At 41.0% G+C, this 21,112-nt stretch overlaps 1 protein-coding gene across 1 annotated transcript in view; it reads right to left on the bottom strand.

The window, feature by feature from the left end:
• Nucleotides 1–19,851, bottom strand: part of RASEF (RAS and EF-hand domain containing) — a gene marked incomplete at its 5' end in the record, with an annotated part of 42,368 nt that extends 22,517 nt beyond the window's left edge. The window contains 8 exon segments of the mRNA XM_045085347.1: nt 2,811–2,899; nt 3,817–3,901; nt 5,523–5,591; nt 7,847–7,962; nt 10,230–10,307; nt 13,218–13,313; nt 18,302–18,392; nt 19,705–19,851. Of these exon segments, the coding sequence (XP_044941282.1) occupies nt 2,811–2,899; nt 3,817–3,901; nt 5,523–5,591; nt 7,847–7,962; nt 10,230–10,307; nt 13,218–13,313; nt 18,302–18,392; nt 19,705–19,851 (771 nt within the window).
• Between the last annotated feature and the right edge of the window lie 1,261 nt (nt 19,852–21,112).

Here is a 21,112-nt window from a genome sequence, read left to right as displayed (position 1 = left end):
GGTATTTGTCTTTCTGAGTTATTTTGCTTAGCACAATACACTCTAGTTCCATCACCATTGCAGCAAATGACAAGATTCCATTCCTTCTGATGGCCAATATTTCATTGTATATATATATATACCACCTCTTCTTTTTCCATTCATCAGTTGACAGACATTTGGGCTTTTTCTATAATTTGGCTATTATTGATAATGCTGCTATAAACATTGGGGAGCATATACCCCTTCAAATCAGTATTTTTGTATCCTTTGGGTAAATACCTAGTAGTGTAATTGCTGGGTCCCAGGGTAATTCTGTTTTGACTTTTTGAGGAGCCTCCATACGGTTTTCCACAGTGGCTGCACCAGTTTGCATTCCCACCAACAGTTTAAGATGTTTCCTCTTTCTTCACATCCTCAACAACATTTGTTTCCTGTGTTGTTAGTTTCAGCCATTCTGACAGGTGTGAGGTGGTATCTCATCATGGTTTTGATTTGTAATTCCCTGATAATAAATGATCTTGAGCAACTTCTCATGTGTCGGTTAGCCATTTTGTATGTCTTCTTTGGAAAAATGTCTATTCATGACTTCTGCCCATTTCTTAACTGGATTATCTATTTTTGGGTGTTGAGTTTGATTAAGTTCCTTATAGATTTTGGATACTAATCCCTTATCAGATATGTCATTTTCAAATATCTTCTCCCATTATGTCAGCTGCCTTTTAGTTGTGTTGACTGTTTCCTTTACTGTGTAGAAGTTTTTAATCTTGATGAAGTTCCAATAGTTCATTTTTGCTTTTGTTTCCCTTGCCTCCGAAGATGTGTCTAGTTAGAAGCTGCTATGGCCAAGGTTCAAAAGGTTTCTGCCTGTGTTCTCCTCTAGGATTTTGATGGTTTCCTATCTTACATTCAGGTCTTTCATCCATTTTGAGTCTATTTTTGTGTGTGGTGTCAGGAAATGGTCCAGTTTCATTCTTCAGCATGTGGCTGTACAGTTTTCCCATCACCATTGATTGAAGAGACTTTTTTTCCACTGGACATTCTTTCCTGCTTTGTCAAAGATTAGTTGGCCACATAGTTGTGGGTCTGTTTCTGGATTTTCTATTCTTTTCCATTGATCTATGTGTCTGCTTTTGTGCCAGTACCATACTGTCTTGATGATGACAACTTTGTAATAGAGTTTGAAGTCCAGAATTACGATGCTTTCAGCTTTGGTTTTCTTTTTCTTTTTCTTCTTCTTCTTCTTTTTTTTTTTTTTTTAAGATTTTGTTTATTTATCTGAGAAAGAGTGCACAAAAGTGAGAAAGATCATGTGAGCATGGTGGGGGAGGGACAAAGGGAGAGGGACATGTGGACTCTCCACTGAGCAGGAAGCCCAACCAGGAGCTCAATCCCAGGATCCTGGGATCATGACCTGACCCAAGGCAGACAGTTAACTGACTGAGCCACCCAGGCATCCTTTTGCTTTTCTTTTTCAAAACTTTTGAATATTTGAGGTATTTTCTCTTTTCATACTGTTTATTTGAGTTCTGTGGAAAATGCTAGTGTATTTTGGTAGGAATTGTACTGAATATGTAGATTGCTTTGGGTAGCATAAACATATTAACAATATTTGTTCTTCCAATCCAGGAGCATGGAATGTTTTTCCATTCCTTTGTGCCTTCCTCAATATATTTTATAAATGTTCTGTAGTGTTCAGAGTACAGATCTTTTACCTCTTTGGTTAGGTTTATTCATATGCATCTTATGGATCTATTCCTTGATTTCTCTTTCTGATGCTTCATTATTGGTGTATAGAAATGCAACAGATTTCTGTACATTGATTTTATATCCTGTGACTTTGTTGAATTTACGTTACTGGTTCTAGTAATTTCTTTAGTTAAAGTATCATGTCATCTGTGAATGTGAAAGTTTACTTCTTACTTGTTGATTTGGGAGCCTTTTCTTTTTGTTGTCTGAGTATTTGGAAGATCTGTTATTTATCTAGCTGTGTTTGAGGGACAAGGCAAGCATTAGGTCCCCCTACTGCTCTGCCATCTTAACTCTCAATACATTTTTATTCTTTAGAACAAAAGTTTTCAAATGCAAAGGGAATGAATAGGAATTGGAAAGTTGCATTGGAAATGGAGAGCTAGAAGCCCATAGCTTATGCCTTAACTTCTACTTTCAAGGTTTTGATATCCCCCAAATTTAACTTTTTAAGTAATAATAATGGACATAGGTATTTATACACACAAGTAGACACATGTAATCTTTCAGTCCTTGTTGCCAGATCTCGGGTTACATAGGACCAATATATCACTTCATTTGATTCAAAATAGAACTAAATTCTCACTTCTGTTAAATCTCTCTGACTCTTTCAATACAACAGCTCACAAACGTCTGCTAGTCATGTTTCTATTTGTTTTGAAAGTTTCCTCGAACACAGCTTACATAATATTATGCTGAGCTATTAAACATTTGCAGATCATGCCAAGAATCTCAATATCTTATCCTATGTATATGGCAACATCCAACACAATAGTTCTGCTTGTTTCCCTCTAAGAGTTTTCAGAGTTCACTTCTCAGGAACAGGATGTAATGAGAGAACGAGGTCAGGGGAAGCATACATAAAATCAAGTCATAACAATGTCTTAAGGAAATCACTTTGCCCTCTCTGAGACATTTCTACTTTGAATCTTCATAGGTTTCAGAAATTTAAATAAGATAGCAGAAAATAGAAATTAGTGCCCAAAGTAGATTCTATTATTTTAATTCCCCTCTAAGGAAATTTACTTTCCTTTTCACTCTGATCCAGAATTCAAATGAAAAGTAAGTAGGTGTTACCATACCTGTCAAAGCCCAGAGGATGAGGAGAATGACCATTAAATTTGGGACTGCTCCTAGAAATTGTATTCCCTGGTGATATATTACTTATGCGCTAAAATACATAAAATATATAAGCAACATTTTGTTATTCCATGAACACATAATACATATACATATATATATATACATATATATATATGTATATATATATATAACACTAATTAACTTATAATGTAATTAAAAGTTTGGTACAGTACATGAGCAAAATACCAAGATAGCTCCTGTAGTACTCTTTCTGCATTGTGTCTTAGATCCAAATCCCACTGCATGAGCCATAAAGGGCATCCTGGTTGCCTGCATTGTCTAGGACTCTGCAATAGCAACATCTTTGGGTTTATCTCTTCTCAAACCATAATTTGGCTCAGTGACTGAGCTAAAGTCTAAAGCCTAAAGCTAAGGCAAAGGAACCCTAAACTTGAAGCTGACCCCCAGAAGTGGGAGAAGAGGATTTCTGACAAATGCAGTCAGGAAAATTTCCTCAAAATTCCAAGACGGGCTTAGCTTGTTTCTGTAGCGGGGTTTTAAATCCAAGGCCCCCACTCTGATCATCTCACAACCTAAAGAATACTGTGTGTCTAAACACACTCCTCAGCCAGAAGCACCTTCTCCCTCCTCTGAAATGGGAAGTATTTTCTTCCCACTTCGATAAGATTTCCCATTTTTTCTTCTATCATTGCTATCTGTGCACATCTGAACTCCCTACTACACTATAAACTCTTCCAGGACCCAGGTCACACCTTACACATTTTTCTCTGGTTTCCTTGAACAGCTAACAGACAGTTGGTGAACATCTAGGCATTTACCTCACAGAAGGGTAGCATATTCTTTAATTTGGGAAAATGTTACCTCCTCTATTTAAATGGAATAGTTTCACATTTTTGTAAGTTCCCCTTTTAAGAAAACACGTGATCTTCATCAAAACACTACTATAAGAAAGGATAGAATGTATTATAAAATTCTACTACTTACCAAAGATCTGTTGAACTTGCTGTAACTGTTTTCAAGGGCACTCCTAAGGCCGTCATTACTGTCATGTAACTTCCGGTTAGCTGTTCTACACAGCAAATAAACAAACAAAAAGATAAGGGAAGTTGGGGTAAAAGCCACCCTCTTCAAAGGCTGCAAAGTTCAGAATACTGAGTTACTTACCTCCTCTTGCAAATTTCTACCACTCCTCTTCAAACCTCCTAAACTGAGATCATAATTCACTACTAGAACTACAACTTAGTTAATGGATTACCTCTCTTTTAAAGGTCTCAAGGCATTTCAGGAATTAGCTATGCTGTTGGAACCCGCTGTTCCCTCAGGTAGCTCCGCAGTGTCAATTGTTTCTTGAAGTTCTCGGTTTCCTAAATGCCTGGACCCGGGTGGCCCCATGTGCTGCTCTCTGTCCCTGTGCATGTGTCCCAGCCAGGCGTAGATGTAATGTGTTATGTCACACTTCTTTCTCCCGGCTACTCCCATGTCTTCCCCGTGGCCTGATGCTGCCCTCCGGGCACTGTCAGGTACCGATGAAATGTTCTGATGTTGACTCTGGGTTCAAATCCCGTGCAGGCATGTACCTTCCACATCATGGATGGGAGTCATCTGGCCTGTCAGAGCGGCGGCAACCTCTGCTAAAAACCGAGGACAATAACAGAGCCTTCGCCTGAGAGTGGCCATTCTGTCTCTACTGAAAGCTGATCCATCTTCAGATCTCAGCTTGGTTGCTGCATCCGCCAGAACACTTCCTGGGCCTTCCTGGTTAGGAGGAAGCTCTACACTATATGCCCCCCCCAGTAGGCATACCCCTTCCCCTCATCCCACTTCTTTGGCATTTTAATGTTTATTTCTATAATAAGCCATCAGTATCCATCTTCTTCCCCTAGATGAGCCCCATAAAGAGACAGAGAGACTTTTTTCTTTTCTTTTCACTTGCCATTCTATGCTCAGTTCCTGGCATACCTGACCTGGAAAAGGTGTTGAATAAAGTCTACTGGACGAATGAATAAATGAATGAGCAGGATCACTGTAACATGTCAACTCTGTATCTGCCACAGGTGAGACCTCACAATCATTCAAAATGGGGAAAACAAACTTGCCAAGTCTGATCCTCCTTCATGTGGGGAAACAAACCAGAATTTACATGGGTAGAAGAGAGTGCTGGGGTAGAGGAGGGGGGGGTTCTTGTGGGGAAGGCCCTCAGAGGCTGGAATTACGGTAACTTGGGTGTGAAGTTGATAAGCAGGTGTAATATTTCCAGTAGGGTTAAAAAAAAAAAAAAACTAAGAAAAATAGCTGCCTCACCAAGAACAATATGTTGGGCAAGAATGATCATAGGGGTCCGGTGCTCTGACATGAGCAAACAGGAGATTCCTGACAGCCTCCCGGTGTGCTAAGCTGCAGAGACAGCCGCTGAGGTCTGAGCCCTGAGTCTTTATAGAGGTGTAACAAATCTCACCTGACTGGCGAGGACTTAGAGAGAATTATACTCTAGTCCCTGGATTTGAATAGTTTATTTAGGATTAAAAGCAGGCGAAGGCCAAGTGCTGAATGCACCACAGCAAGAAGAAACCCACCTGGACCTGCAAACCCAGTCTTGAGAATATGACCACTCGTGTGACATGGGGCACATGTCTCATTCACAAAACATTAGGAAAATGTAAATGTAATGAGCGTTTTATATGAGAACTTACTGGAGTATTTCCATTTGCCTCTCAAGAGTATTTCGATCTTCTGTGTACTCTCAGATTATTTCCAGATGCCTGTAAAACCGTATTTTATGTTTGAACCAGAATTAGGTATGCAGTCCTGCCTTACACCTATCCTCCAGAACCCCCTTCACCTTTCTCAAAGATCTGTGTCCTTGGCCATGGTTTTCTATCGTTCAGTCCCTCCATGTGGTCAGCAGCCCCACACGCCTGCATATCCCCCCTCTGCTTCCTGTGCGAGGTCTTGTTCTCCCTCCCAAAGCCAGCTCCATTCCTCACAGGACCACGACCCTTCACCTTCTGCTAACCCCCTCTCCCCAGGCACTCATTACCAGCCCCTTCAACCCAGCCTGCTCTCTCTACTTTGACCCTCCCCTGCTCTTTCTCTGCTTTAACACATTCCCAGCCCAGCTGTTTTTCTCCCTCCTTGTGTTTCCTTCTCCTTTCCCTGCCTGGCTCTCCCCTCCTCACCGTAAACCAAAGAGAAGTCCATAGGACCAGGCCCTCTCCATCTGTCATAAAACCATGCTCAGTGATTCCTGTTGCTTTATTACAAAGCTCTGGCCTCCTCTTGCTAAGGCCCCTTGAGAACTTCAGTCACTCACCACCAGCCCCCATTTGGCCCCAGCCTCATGTCTAAGCAGACAAACCCCATCACTAGCTTTCAAAGACTCTCAGGCCCTGAACTGTCATCCACAATAACCTGTCCACTCACTCTCTTGGTGATAAAACGAGAAGGTTCCTGGGGTGCCTGGGGGGCTCAACCATTAAGCGTCTGCCTTAGGCTCAGGTCATGATCCCAGGATCCTAGAATCGAGCCCCACCTCAGGTTCCCGGTTCTGCTGGGGAAGCCTGTTTCTCCCTCTTCCACTCCCCCTGCTTGTGTTTTCTCTCTCACTGTCTCTCTCTATCAAATAAATAAATAAATAAGATCTTTAAAAAAATAAGATAAAATAAAATAAAAGGTTCCCAATTGACGATAGGAATTCAAGCTCCTTAGCCAAAAATGCTGGGCCCTTGCATCATAGCCTTAAACTGGCTTTTAAATTTTTAGATTGTGTTTAACTTTTACTCTTCCATTTGAAATACCTTTTCCTATCCAGATGTGTGAGCACTGTGCCCCAAGCCAGTCTTACCTGTCCCTCTGTTCGTGCTTCTGCCTTGCTTACTGCTCACTTAGAGCAACTCTGAGACTCTTAAGAGTCTCTGAAATGGAGAGACTAAAAGTCTGTATCTCATAGGACATTCTATGGATTGCAAGACAATGCTAGGAAGGTCCTATGCACAGTGCCTGCCAGATGGCAGGGCCACCTGCGTAACCTCACTGACATTGCCCCTGACCTCCCCACCCCGATCAGCACAGGCCAGCTCCTCCCAAGCTGACCTCAAGCATCTCCTCTCTAATAAATCTCTTCACCTCTTCTGAATAAAAAGGACACTTTATCTACCATCACATTTCAATGGAACCAATCAGCAACATTGCTGGGATTGTTTCTGACACTGCTCAGCTCCTACGAAGCTCCAAAACCCTTCAGCTTCGTGGCTTTCTCAAAGAACCTGAACTTCTCATACAGCAGAGACCACATCTTTGCTTTTCTTTTTCTCATATATTCCACACTCATTACTCCTTCTATAAGTCAGGAACCTGTATACAATAAGTACTTAAATGTTTCACTGCTGACCATTACAGGACCTTAATTGTGATTAAAGTTTGCAAGCAAATAAAACAAAAAGCATGACATTTTCCCCAAATGTACAAGTTTATATAGACACAAGCACACACATGTATGTATTTTGGATGTATATATTTCCATATAGGCATTTGTATGCAAATCTATGAATGCAAATACCCACATAAGTATCCATATATATATGGACATATATGGGTATATGGATATATACGGATACATAGGAAATTTCATATATATATATACACACATATATGTATGTATATACATACATACATACACATATGTGTATGTACCTCTGTGTGTGTGCACTTCAATTAGCACTGACTGGCAACATTTTAGGTATACTCTTCTGTTCCCAATAATTCAAACATCTATTAAGCCCTGCACTCTCCAAAGCAGTCAATAATTACACTAATTAATATTTTTGTTAAAAAAATTTTTAAATGCAAAAATCACCAGGCAATAGGACACTGAAAGTGAAATCTTTGGAAAGCAAAGAACATACCAGCAAGGTCAATAAATAACCTTTTATGATTATGTAGCTGACTTCATTCACATGGATGGCCATCTAGACAAACAACCCACTCAAACTAAAGAATAAAATGCCAAGTTTCATACCTTTCTGAATTCAGAGTCTGATCGGCATAATCACTTTTCAAAGCATCTAATTCACTCTGGAGGAAGGCTATGTTTGTCTGTGCTTCTAAAAGATCTTTCCTAACTTTCTGATTTTCCTGAAGGAAAGGAACAGCACAAGCATTAGATTTTGGGCATCTTCCACCTGGGAGAGTTAAGGGTAATGGAACCTCACACCCCACCCCCACACCTCCACAGTCCTTCAAATCTTGGGTGTTCGAAGAACTAGTTACCAATTCAAGGTGATTTGAAAATATCAATAAAAGTAAAGTCTCAAAAAGCTAAATCTTTGAAATTGTTCTTTTGTTTAATGTTTGACATTTGGTGCCAAAAAACTCCAGTAAAGACATGACCGTGATGCACTTTAACATGTTACTGGCAAATTAACTCAGATCAAACACGTAAACATCTGTTTTACTCAATGAGAGCTATGAATCTACTGACAAATACGCTGAGGAATTAACAGTATTTATCACCGGGTAGACTGGCTAATCTTTACAAAAAATCTTATCACCTAACATTTGTGATTTTTGTACTTAAAAATAGTGTGGTTTAAAAAAAGTCTATGTTTTTCTTAAAAAAGAAAAAACAAAAAAAACACTGGAGGCTTCCAGTACAAAATGATGGACTGAACATTCTTCTTTCCCTTTGAAGACCCCATTCCCATGAAATACCAAATAGCATGAAATAAACCAATACAGGTTACAAGAATGCAAGAGGGGCCCCCAACAGTCAAGTGAATTAAATACATTCCTGGAAGATGGAAACTGGATGGAAATGTGCTGACAGAAGAGAAAAGAGCAGGAGCACAGTAGGTCTGGAAGAGGCGTGGGGAAGGTTGTGCTACAGAGCAAAGGAAGAGGGAATTAGCTAGGCAGCACCCACCCCCCAACAGGTGGAAATGGAGCTTAAAAACAGAGATTAAATTTGTGTATTAAGGCATGCAGCCTGCAGCCCCCAGGCCATCCTCTCTTATACTAATAAAGAATAGCAGATAGTCAGACTCAATTCCCAAGGCAGTAAGACAGGGCTTGTCTTTTTGAAAAGAACTGAAGTGGGTGCCTGCATGGCACAGTCAGTTAAGCATCCAGCTCTTGGTTTGGGCTCAAGTCCTGATTTCAGGGTCATGAGATAGAGTCCTGCCTCACGTTCGGTGCTCAGCTGGAGTCTGTTTCAGATTCTCTGCCTCTCCTTCTGCTCCCACTTGTTTTCTCTCTCTTTCAAACAAATAAATAAAATCTTTAAAAAGAAAAAGAACTGAATGACCCCTATACAGTGTCCTAAGTCCTCTTATCCATATCCCACTAATTCCGGTCATAAGCGGTCCCCCATTCCAAAAGCCAGCTTCACACACACAGCTCCTAGGAAGACACCCTCTCAGGGGAGGTCCCCAGGTAAACAGATGTATTTACCTAGCTGCACAGGAATCCTACACCAGCTACCTAAAATGTTCAGAAACTCCAGGATGATGTATGGGTAGTGAGTTTAAAAAACAATCAGTCCAATAAGAACTGAAATTTTGGAGACTCCAAAATTAACATTTTCCAAGAGAAAAAACAAATTCCATGCATCAGGAAGAATAAATAAGAAGTTGGAAGGCATCAGTGAATGATATCCTGAAGATGCCAGAGTTTCTTTTTACAAGAAACCAAAAACTCAACCAGGAAATGCAAGAAAAATTAGCAACTCTACAAGAAAGTCATGATCCAAATACAGAGCTAAGATGTGGCAAAATTTGAAACCGATGGCACATTCCAACTTGACCATGAATCTAGGAGCCTTCTCTTCTGAGTGGTATGGGGATAATGAATGGAGAGAAAGAAATGCACTGGCAGCAAGCTGGCTCACTTCTGGGCTCGGCAATGAGAATATTTAGAGTCCTAACAAAGGAAATGTTCACTAGTGGCTTTTAACTTTTCGAGAGTCCACCTAAAAACAAAATAAAGACAACTTAATGATGATGATAAAACATACACAAAGGCTGTCAATTTGGCAACAGAAAGACCAAAGGCAGGGTCAGGAAGGTGGGAAAGGGACAGAAAGAGGAACTCTGGAGGAAGAAAAGGGCAATTATCCCCTCACCCCACAGAGCAGAGCTGAAGTTGCAGGAATGCAGGGTTAACTATGTGAAGTGCAAGGGCCATGCCACCATTGCTGTGAATAAGAAATAAATAAAAGCATTCACCACAGGTGGGGAATCATTGAGGATAATAGCCTGAATAACATGTTTGTTCAAAGGTACATCAAAGGCTTTCTTTCACTGCAGTATTAATTTCTCTCTATCCCGGGAACACCGATAAACAGCCCAAGCATGTCTAGTCGTCGAGGAGGAAATGTATTTCTGGGAATGAAAGATGAATCTTACCATTGATAAATCATAAATTTGCTTTTTTAAGGCAGCTACATCTTCTTTTTGACTTAGGTGTTTTGATTGTTCTTCTAGCTGAAAGAACAAATGAAAGCTGTTCATGTACAAACTCACTTTGGATAGATTCAGTTAAGTTTATTAGTATCCTTGAATATATAGCTATAGGAATTCTAAAAGTCTTCAATTTTCAACATGATACAACTTTGTAAATCATTAAGCTACATATAATCCATGAGGATTTGAAAGCTTGGTTTCAATAATTTAAGCATTTAAAAAGGGTTTTTGTTGTTGTTGTTGTTGTTTGTTTTTCTTTTGGCTTAATGAATTTCCTTTGAAACAACTGTGGGAAGCCGTTCAACTACTAAGCGACCTAACTTCACCTTTTCAGTTACGTTGCATCTGAGTCTGGACCTTTATATTCTCCTAGAAATTTATCTGTACTTAACACTTTCTACCCTGTTATTATAATTATTTACGAATGCCTTACCTCTCCTACCAGAGTCCAAGACTTTTAACAGCAGTGTTAGCGTCAGATTCACTTCTTTTTTTCACAGTGATTCCAGTAAGTGTTTATTAGAATAACTGAAATCAGTAACATTTAAGTGTGATAGGAAGCTAGTGACATATGCACCCAGACTCTATGGATATATACCTGAGCTTGCTTTCTGGGTGACTTGTCAGTATCAACAGATTAAACCAGCTCAGGAGCATCTCTAACATGGACAACTAAAATGTCTCTCCTACAAAGAGCCGACAGTCCCTGGAAACAGTGGGGATCCGTGGGTTTCCATTAACTGAGTAGTTATGCAGTGACCAAAATGAATGCTAAATTTCATCACACTAAGTCAAAGCTTAAGTAATCTGATGCTGGACTTTCTTCATCTTACCAGATGCTTCTATTAAAAGTTTTCACACGAGACCACGACTCTGCCCCCTGGCCAGCTCTGAGAAGAGCCCTTGATTTTTTTCAGATGTATGCCAATTTCAGAGAAGAAAAATGGGGGTGGGGGGGACTAGGTTCCTGGGGCACCTGGGTTGCTCAGTGGGTTAAAGCCTCTGCCTTTAGCTTAGGTCATGATCCCAGGGTTCTGGGATCGAGCCCCACATTGGGCTCTCTGCTCAGCGGGGAGCCTGCTTCCCTTCCTCTCTCTCTGCCTGCCTCTCTCCTACTTGTGATCCCTGTCAAGTAAGTAAATAAAAATCCTAAAAAAACAAAAACAAAAACAAAAACAAAACTAGGCTCCTCAGAATCCATGGCCGAGGGTAATGGCAGTCATAATCAATTTGTAATCTTTTCCGTAGTTTAAGCCTTTAATGTTCCCTCACGTAAATCCCCATCTTATAAAAAAGCCTCCCCAGCAGGCAGGAAGTCTGGTACAAGTGAGAAAGCGCAAACTGCGCAGCAAGACCACTCCACGGCTTACTGGCTCTGTGACTCGAGCACTCTCTGTCCTCAGCGGTGAACGCAGCATATTCACCTCTCCTCAGAGAAAGCTTGAGAATTAAATTTGAAAACTGTAAAAAAGAGCTTATTAAACTATAAAGTCAGTAACGTCTCAGCTATTATATTGAGGTGGGACAGTCAATTATTAATCCCATTTTACAAATGAGAAACGAAATGATAAGATAACGAAGTCAATTGTCCCAGGTGTAACTGGCAGAAAGTGGCAGAGCCACGATGAGGACTCTGGTCCCATCACTTCTGACTCTTACTATTCAGGGCCTATGTGGTCCTCATCATATGCCTCATCATGGCAAGAAATTGTGTGTCTTTTCTGCATAACTTGCTTTTAGCCTAAAGATGTCAGAAGACAGGAAAATAACTAAGGACCAGGGTGAGGAGATCTGTGACTCTGGCATCAACAAGACATTGGTCTGTTCAAATTGTGCAATTCAAGCATCTCATGTCTGTCTAATGGCCTCTGTCAACTAGAGAAAAGGTTGACATTGATCATAATTTCCCAAGAAGGTTATTGGGGAGAATTTTTAATAATCCCAGAGGTTTGAACTGCAATAGACTATAAAATACAGCTAACTGTCACTTAATCTCATTGACTATAAACACTGGAAAGAGCATTAAATGTTATCACATGAAGAACCAGAGAAGCAAAGTGCCACAGTGCCACTTTCAGGAATGATTCTTTTTCTAGTATCTGTTTTCACTTTAGCCAAGGTATTTCCGCTCGCTGCAGAGACAACCCACACCCAAGCGGTGGATCCAGTACCAAGCTGCAGACAGCCTGGGCTGGCAGCGGAGAGCCAATGGGACGTACCTCTTCCCAAACTCTGCTCTCAGTGATGTCAACTTGGCAGCTTAAAATTGTAATGATGGCAGCCTTAACACCATGGAAATCAGCAAATATTACAGATTTGTACCTGACCCCCTACCCTCTCCAGAGCCTGTTGTTAAGTAGCTACCAGCATATCACAGGGTGAAGAATACCTTACTCATTAGAGACCAAACACAGCAAAGGCCAAACCCAATCACAACTTTGCTCACATTTCAGCAAGTTCCCTCCTACCTCCTGCTGATCAGGGGTGCCCTACATGTGGAACTTTCTGCACAGAACAAGAATATTTACTTTATTTAATAAATATTCACTGAATACTGGCCATTGCAGTTAGCTGGGGGCAAGGATATGAGAATATGTGACCAGTAAAGACAGGATCCCTCCTGTCCTGAGCAGAGTCCACTGAACATGTGGGTCCTGAGGGTACCCAAGGAAGGAAAACTGGGGTTTGATGGACAACTGTCCAAGGGGTCAGAAATACTTATTAGACCTGTGCAGAAGAAAGGCTGCCCTTGAAACAGAAAATCAGGGACCTTTAAAAAAACCATCTTTCAGGAAGCCCAGTTTGAGTTTGACTCTGAAATCTGATTCCAACTGCTGCTTTAATATGATTCCCAATGTTTTCAGTTGCTAAAAACTTAAACACTTAGATATACTGAGGCTATTCCTAGAAGCCTCACTGCCACAAACCTACCTTTTTAAGTTTCTTTATTGTCACCTGTAGATCCCCTACTTCTGTTTCATACTGACGTCTGAGGTCACTGAGGGCTTCCTCAGCCTTACGTTTTTCCTTTAAAAACAAAGGAAAAAAGATTTTACTGATTTAAATAGGTTTTTCAAATCCCAATTGAGCGAGAAATGTATTGTGTCAAACTAAGGCTGATCCCAAGTCTCCCACACAGGAAGGGCAAGAAGGGATGGCGGAAGTAAACCAAATGACTCTCGAGGTACAGCTCTTCTGGAACTGAAACCTGTGCAAGTGAAAGCCGACCTGGAGAGAGGCCCATAAGACTATCACTCATGTTGTGACAGAGGCCAGGGAGCATCTATTAACTAGTTTAATTAATTACTGCTGTTGTTAATTAAAAGATACAGCAAGAGCCAAGGGCCCAAGTGCTTGCCTGCACCCCATCATGTCATCAGGGCCCAGGAAGATCCAGTGGGTGTATCCTGCTTCCAAGAGCTCACACCTTACTTGGATTCAAATCACATCACCTGCAAATTTCTACGCTAAGTGCTTCTGCATGGGCTGGCTCTTCTCAGATGTATCCTGCCTGGATCAGAGAATGCTAAGGAGCACACGAGGAGGTCAAGGGCTGTAGCTCCCAGGAGCTCAGATATCTTTAAGTTTCCCTTCCCTCTTCACAAAGCATGGAACTTTACGCCCTGTGTTTAGAACTCAAATAAAGTTTTATAATAGCCAGTGAAATTGAGTGTTCAGATATGCACTGATAGCCTCCTATATGCCAACAGTCCTGAGCACCGAGGGACAGAGCAGAAGCAATGAAGACCAACAGGCATCCTGGTGGGAGAAGACAGGAAGCAAAGGTGATCTCAGGAAGCAATACAAGAAGAAGCTAACAATGAGATGTGACAGGAAGTGAGCTGGGAGGTAAGGTAAGGCCTCTCTGCAGGGGAGACATGACCCCATGTCTCAACACCTACCGGAGTTACACAGTCTTACATCCCACTTACTTGGCTGTCTAGCTGAGACAAATTACTTGAAGCCTCCATTTCCTTACTGGATTAATGTGAGGAGTATATTAAATTATCCAAGTAAATTAAATAAGCCATATAAATTAAATAATCCATGTAAATGAAATCTTCTATGCTTAGGAGGAGATATCTGGAGAAGAACAACATCTTCACTCCTGGTAACCTTGTTTTAAGCGAGTCTCTTGAGTTTATTGAGCTTTACAGGTGAGGAAGCAAGTGTTGCCCCTTCACAGGCGGACGAAGACATGAAGCCTCCCAATGAGCATCTACCTCGGACAGCCTTCCTGGCATCTCGGCAAGTCTTCTCGCTAAAACCAGCACCATGATGCTAAACATAACAACTTTTATGGTGTGGAAATATTTGGTTCAGAGCTTAATAAAGGAAATCACCACTATGTAGCTCATTCCCAACATGTCACGGGCAGACACCAAGAGATTGGATGGGGGGGTCGTTACAGTAACTTAGGTAGAAATGGTGGTGCTTCAGACCAACTCATCACAAACTTCCAGGAAACTGAAAGGGAGGGAAGCCTTCCCAACTTATTCTGTGAGACCAGCACTGGCCTGAGACAAAAATCAAACACATTAAGAGAAACCCACAAGCTAATATCTTTAATGAATATGGATGCAAAAATAATAAACAAAATTTAACAAAATGAAATAACAAAGACATAAAAATGAAAATACATCATAACTAAGTGGGGTTTATCCCCAGACTGCAAGTGTGTTTTAATACTTGAAAATCAATGTAATTACCACATTGATGGTCAAAAAAAGAGAAAAGCCATGATCTTTTCAATAGCTATAGAAAAAGCATTTGATTAAATCCAACATTCCATTCCTAATTAGAACAACTCCTCTTAGCCAACCAGGAACATGCTCAAAATTCAATAAAGGGCATCTATGAACAATATGCCACTAAGATCACATACTTCTTGTTAAGAGAGAGAATGTAGATAAGGATGTCTGCTCTCACTTTCCTTGTTCTAACCAGTGCAATAAGGAGAGAAAAATGAAGTGATCATTTACGTAAGAAAGAGAGACATAAAGCTGTCTTTATTCATAGATTACATACCATTTACCTAGAAAATATGATGGAATCGACCCAAAAGGCTACTGAGTGTGAGCAATATAAACAAATATGATAGGGTATAAGATCTGTATGTAAAAATCAAGTGTATTTCTAGATATTCACAATGGGAAACCAGAAATTGAAATTTTTAACAACATTGTTTAGAATAGCATTAAAATATCAAATACTTAGGAATGAATCTGAGGAAAGACTTATAAGATCTGTATGATGTACAGTACAAAACAATGTGAAGAAAATTAAAGAAGACCTAAATAAATGGAGAATACATCCAGTTTATGGATCAAATTACTCATTATTGTTGAGATGCCAATTTTCCCCATATTGATCTATAAATGCAATGAAATCAAATCAACCCCCAGAAGGTTTGGGTTTTGTTTTTTTTTGTTTGTTTGTTTTTAAGAAACTGACAAGCTGATGCTGTGGAAATTAAAGGATCTAAAATAGCCAAGACAACTTTGAAAAAGAACAAAGTTGAAAAACTAATATTACTTGATTTCAAGACTTATTATAAAGCAATAGTCACCAAAACAATGTAATACTGGCATAAAGCAATCAATGGAACACACCAGAGAGCCCAGAAATAAAGCCACACAAAAGCAGTAAACCAACGTTGGACAAAGTGCAAAGCCAATTCAATGGAGAACAAACAGTCTCCAAGAAATGGTGCTGGAACAACTGGATATCCACCTGCAAAAAAATATGAACTTTGACCCATATCTTGAAAATGGATCTTAAATGTAAAATCTAAAACAAACAAAACCTACAGAAGAAAACGGCAGAATAATCTTTGTGACCTTGTGTTAGGCAAAGATTTCTTAGACGCCAAAAGCATGATCCATTAAAGAAAAATTGACAAATCGGACTTCATCAAAATGAAAAATTTCTACTCTTCAAAATACACTGTTAGGAGAATGAAACGACAAGTCACCGTGTTGGGAGAAAATTTTTAAATCAGAATATATAAACAGCTCTCAAAACTCGGTAACAGGGATGCTTGGATGGTGCAGTCAGCTACGTGTCTTGACTCTTGGTTTTGGGTCAGATCAGATCTCAAGGTCCTGGGGTTGGGCTCTGTGCAGAGTCGGCTTGAGATTCTCTCTCTCTCTGCCCCTCTTGCTTGTGCTCTCTTTCTCTAATAAATAAATCAGTCTAAAAGAAAACTGTATTAAAAAAATAATAAACCCTGCATAATAAGAAAACCACCTAATTTTCAAAGTGAACAAAAGATTTTAACAGACATTTCATGGAAGAGGATACACAGTGGTTGCCTGGCAAGGAGGGCAGAGGAGGGAGGAAGGGAAGCATGACAAAGGGGCCTGAGGAAACTTAGATGGTGGACGGATACACCCATCATCTTGACTGTTGGTGGTGGATTCCTGAACTATGGGCACACCCAGTGTTATCGTGTTCTGTACTGTAAATATGCAGCTCCTTGTGTGTCAATTCTACTTCGAGAAAGCCATTACAGTCTAAAATACTTACGTGGAGCAATGGACTAACACTGTAGGGGCAAAAGGAGTCAAGGTCAGGAAGAGGTGGATATGACCAGAGGACTGCGAGGGAACATCAAGGAGACGGGGAGACTTTCTCTAAGCTTGGCTGAATTTGGGAAAATGGAAAGGAGGGGCAAAGAAAGCGGATGGAGTGAAGGAAGAGTGATGATCACGCCGGACCAGAGCTGTGCGGTGCAGAACCACAGGGAGCTGAGCTGAGCCAAACAAGAAGTTACAGGGTGTGGGGGCCCTGGTAAGCTCCAACACCAAGCACAAGTCTGCTGGTTAAGAAGAAGCCTAAGTGTTCGATGAGGGAATGAGCACCCAGATAAAATGCACGGAGAGGGAAAAAAGGCAGAAAGAATATATGATTTTCCTGTTTCTAGACTACAACAAATGGAGTGCTATCAGAAGAATGGGATCTCCACTGCCCTAAAGCTGGCCCACGGACTCTGAGCCACTGACTCTGTTGAACATGACATCCCAACAGTTACTCAACTTGCCAGTAAGAGATAAGACAACGAAGAGACCTGAAGTCATATATGGGGTACAGCAGACCAAGCAAAGGATCTGGAAGGACACAAAGTACGAAGAGCCACGGGAAAAAGTAGGCTGGCCACAGCCAGGATGCAGTCAGCACGTCTCAGGCCCGGTGCTAGGCACTCACGTCCACCATCAGGCTGGGCCTCTGTGAAGCAGGCTGGTGCATTACCCCCCATTCTAAAAAATGGCACCACCGAGGTCAGAGGTCCGGTTATTTCCCCAGGGCCACCTGCCTGGTCAAAGGCAGAGCCCGGAAGCACATTAATGCCAATCAGATGCCAATACTCAGGCCCTTCTCACTCCATCCTGCTGCCTCTTGGAGTTAACAGGGCAAATGAAAAGAAAATGTTCAACCCAACATTAGCCTTACAGGTAAGTCTATTTTCTATTTCCAGTAAACATGCATCACCAGCTGTAGTTTATAAGGAAAAAAGACAAACATTGCTTCTATGGAAATCATTGAAGGTAAGCAAGTTTCAACTATAGTGTTTACTCAGTGCTGAATAAAAGTACTTTTTATTATAAAACACTGAAGTTCTCAGACAGAATTTTAATTTCCCTGCAATCTAGATTTAAAGTTGGCAGTGGGCATGGTCTGGGAGACTGTGGTATAAGAGCTGAAACACCCTTCTCTACCCCAGGGGGGCGCTGCCTTCTTCCTCGGGCCTCCACTCTCACAGCACCTCCACAGAGAGGCCCCCTGACCCGCCGACCGCTTCTCCCCATCGTGGCTGACCACACTTGCTCTTTACTCGTAGCTACTGAAATTATCTACTTTATTTGATTACTTATTATCTCTCTCTCCCCCCCACTCACTTTCCCCCAAAACCATTACCAAAAATAGCCCTCATGGAAAACCCTGCCCGGTGCCCGGTCTGTAAAAGGTGATCCATCAGGAATCGTGGGAAGAAAGGGCCAATCCCACAGACTCACATCTTTACACGTCTTGTGTTCTGCTGCCTGAATCCTCTGATCCATTTCCTCTTCCAACTCACTCAGCTGCATGGCTGCCTTGTCCTGGGCTCTGAAATTCAAGAGGGTGCACACCTTTTCACTGCAACATGCAGAGACAACTTCAACCTCGTCTATTTCAACCCCTATGTTACAGATGAGGAGAAACACACTATTTTAAGGAATATTCCCTGTTCTTCCACATCATAAAACAGGATTGGCACTTTGACCATTTGCGTGTAAAATAACATTAAAACTAGATATTTAGTAAATGGTATAAATTAGACAAAATAGTGTTAACCTAGATTGTGGCGAAGAACAGCTAAAGATATCAAATCACTGGGAAGCTCTCGATAAATTCTGAAAATCCTTTCTGCTCCCACGACTGAGTGACAATCTTGGACCAAAAAAAAAGAACCACACAGTAAACAGATCTTTGGATAGAATTCTGCAACGCTTTATAGAAAACACACAATGTTATATGCTACAGTTAGAAGGGGATAAAAGGAATCTCAACAATTATTTCTAATCAGCTTCCTAAAGTTCTAGAATAAAAATAGTCTTTACATTGTAGAAAAATTCTGTTTCCTTTAATAATCCCCAAATCACCTCTCTACAGATGAAGAGCACACTGATTTGCCAAAAAGCTAGAAATGGGAACATGTCATTGAGGAGAGTTGTGGCATAGTTTTCCTGAGCAACTGGCTAGTATGGAGACATCTGTCATACTCTACAATGGTCAAGGCTTCAGATTAAACCCTAAAAAATGTATTTTTTATTCTCTCTCTCTGATGTATGTCCGATTATCTAAGTTTCTCATTCATGAGTCTTGCCTATTCAACTAGATGACAAGAGGTGCCACAGGATTTAGAGGGTCAATGACATGACATTGATAAAAAGTAGACAACAGAACCTAACATGGGGTGCCTGAGTGGTTCAGTGGGTTAAAGCCTCTGCTTTCAGGTCATGATCCCAGGGTCCTGAGATTGAGCCCCACATCAGGCTCTCTGCTTGGTAGAGAGCCTGCTTCCCTTCCTCTCTCTCTGCCTGCCTCTCTGCCTACTTGTGATCTCTATTTGTCAAATCAATAAATAAAATCTTTAAAAAAAGAAAAAGAAAAAGAAGAGGGGTGCCTGGGTGACTCAGTGAATTAAGCGTCTGTCTTCAGCTCAGGTCAGGATCCCAAGGTCCTGGGGTCGAGCCCCATGTCAGGCTCCCTGCTCAGTGAGAAGTCGGCTTCTCCTTCTCCCACTCCTCCTTGTGTTCCCTCTCTCACTGGCTCTCTCTGTCAAACAAGTGAAGAAATCTTTAACAAAAAAGAAGAAGAAGAAGAAGAAGAAGAGGAGGAGGAGGAGGAGGAATAAAGACAGGAAGGACTTCAATACCTCTTCACTGCAATGGCCAGGTTTTCCATTTCTGTGCTCTGCAGTTTGATCTCACGGATAAAGTTCCTTATAACATGCTCGTACGACTGAATTAGTCTTGGCTCCACAAGGTTGATGTTTAGATACAAGGTACTAACTTGCTCTTTTCTGCCAAAAAAAAAAAAAAGAAAGAAAGAAAGAAGAGCTAAATTAAACAAAATAAAAAATAAAAAGGCAAATTTTCAGAATACTTTCATGAATGAGACACATAAGAACCAAACAAAGCAACAATAACAGAAGGACCAGAAAGGAAAGAAGAGCAGGCAGACAGTGATGCTATGGCACTAACCTCCGTACTACTTTTTTTTTTTTTTAGAATTTATTTATTTATCTGATAAGAGAGAGAGAGAGAGATCACAAGCACGCAGAGAGGCAGGCAGAGAGAGGTGGAAGCAGGCTCCCCGCTGAGCAAAGAGCCCGATGCAGGGCTTGATCCCAGGATCCTGAGATCATGACCTGAGCTGAAGGCAGAGGCTTTAACCCACTGAGCCACCCAGGCGCCCTCTCCGTACTTTTAAAATGGAACAGCAAGTTCATTATTTCCTAGATGTATTGAGGTATGACTGATAAATAAAAACTGTACATATTTAGGTTTCCCGGTCATGATTTAGTGTTAAAAGATGTAGACGGGTGAGGGAAGAGAAATGCATAGAGAGGGATTGACAGGAAGGGGCAATTTTTGTTATGACTGCAGCTATTTTTTTTTTTTTTTTTGAAGATTTTGTTTATTTATTTGACAGAGACACAGCGAGAGGGGGGAAAGGAGCAGGGGAGTGGGAGGGGGAGAAGCAGGCTTCCTGCTGAGCAGAGAGCCCGAATCAGTGCCCGATCCCAGGACGCTGGAATCACCACCTGAGCCAAAGGCAGACGCTTAACGACTGAGGCATCCAGGCGCCCCTTGCAGGTATTTTTTTTAACAGAAAGGTAAATAGGGGCATCTGATTGGCTCAGCTGGTATAGCGTATGACTCTTGATCTCAAGATCATAAGTTCAAGCCCCACACTGGGCTTGGACCCCACTTGAATGAATGAATGAATGAATGAATAATCAATAAGTAGAAATAGAAATAAAACTTGAAAAAAGAAAGGTAATAAGAGGTACAGGAAAAAAAAGGTAACCATTAAACAGATGAATAACATGTTCCACTAATCTCAGCCTTTATGATCATAAGAGTGAATGTATCTATTATTTTATAGTCAGTTAAAAATTACTTCATATAAATTCACATGTATTTATATGTGACAATCCTAGCTGTCATTATAAACTTTTATTAAAAGACACATATTCCAGAGTCGTTTCAAAAGAAAAACTGGGCAGCTCAGCTGCTGGAGGAAAAAGGAGTGAGTCAGTGGGGCTAGCAGTGCTCCTG

The sequence above is a fragment of the Mustela putorius genome, unplaced genomic scaffold, assembly GCF_011764305.1.
Source record: "Mustela putorius furo isolate JIRA1106 unplaced genomic scaffold, ASM1176430v1.1 tig00000854_pilon_pilon_pilon, whole genome shotgun sequence".
Classification (NCBI taxonomy): Eukaryota; Metazoa; Chordata; class Mammalia; order Carnivora; family Mustelidae; genus Mustela; species Mustela putorius.
Note: the sequence above shows the minus strand (reverse complement) of the source record. Positions and strands in the feature narration are given on the sequence as shown.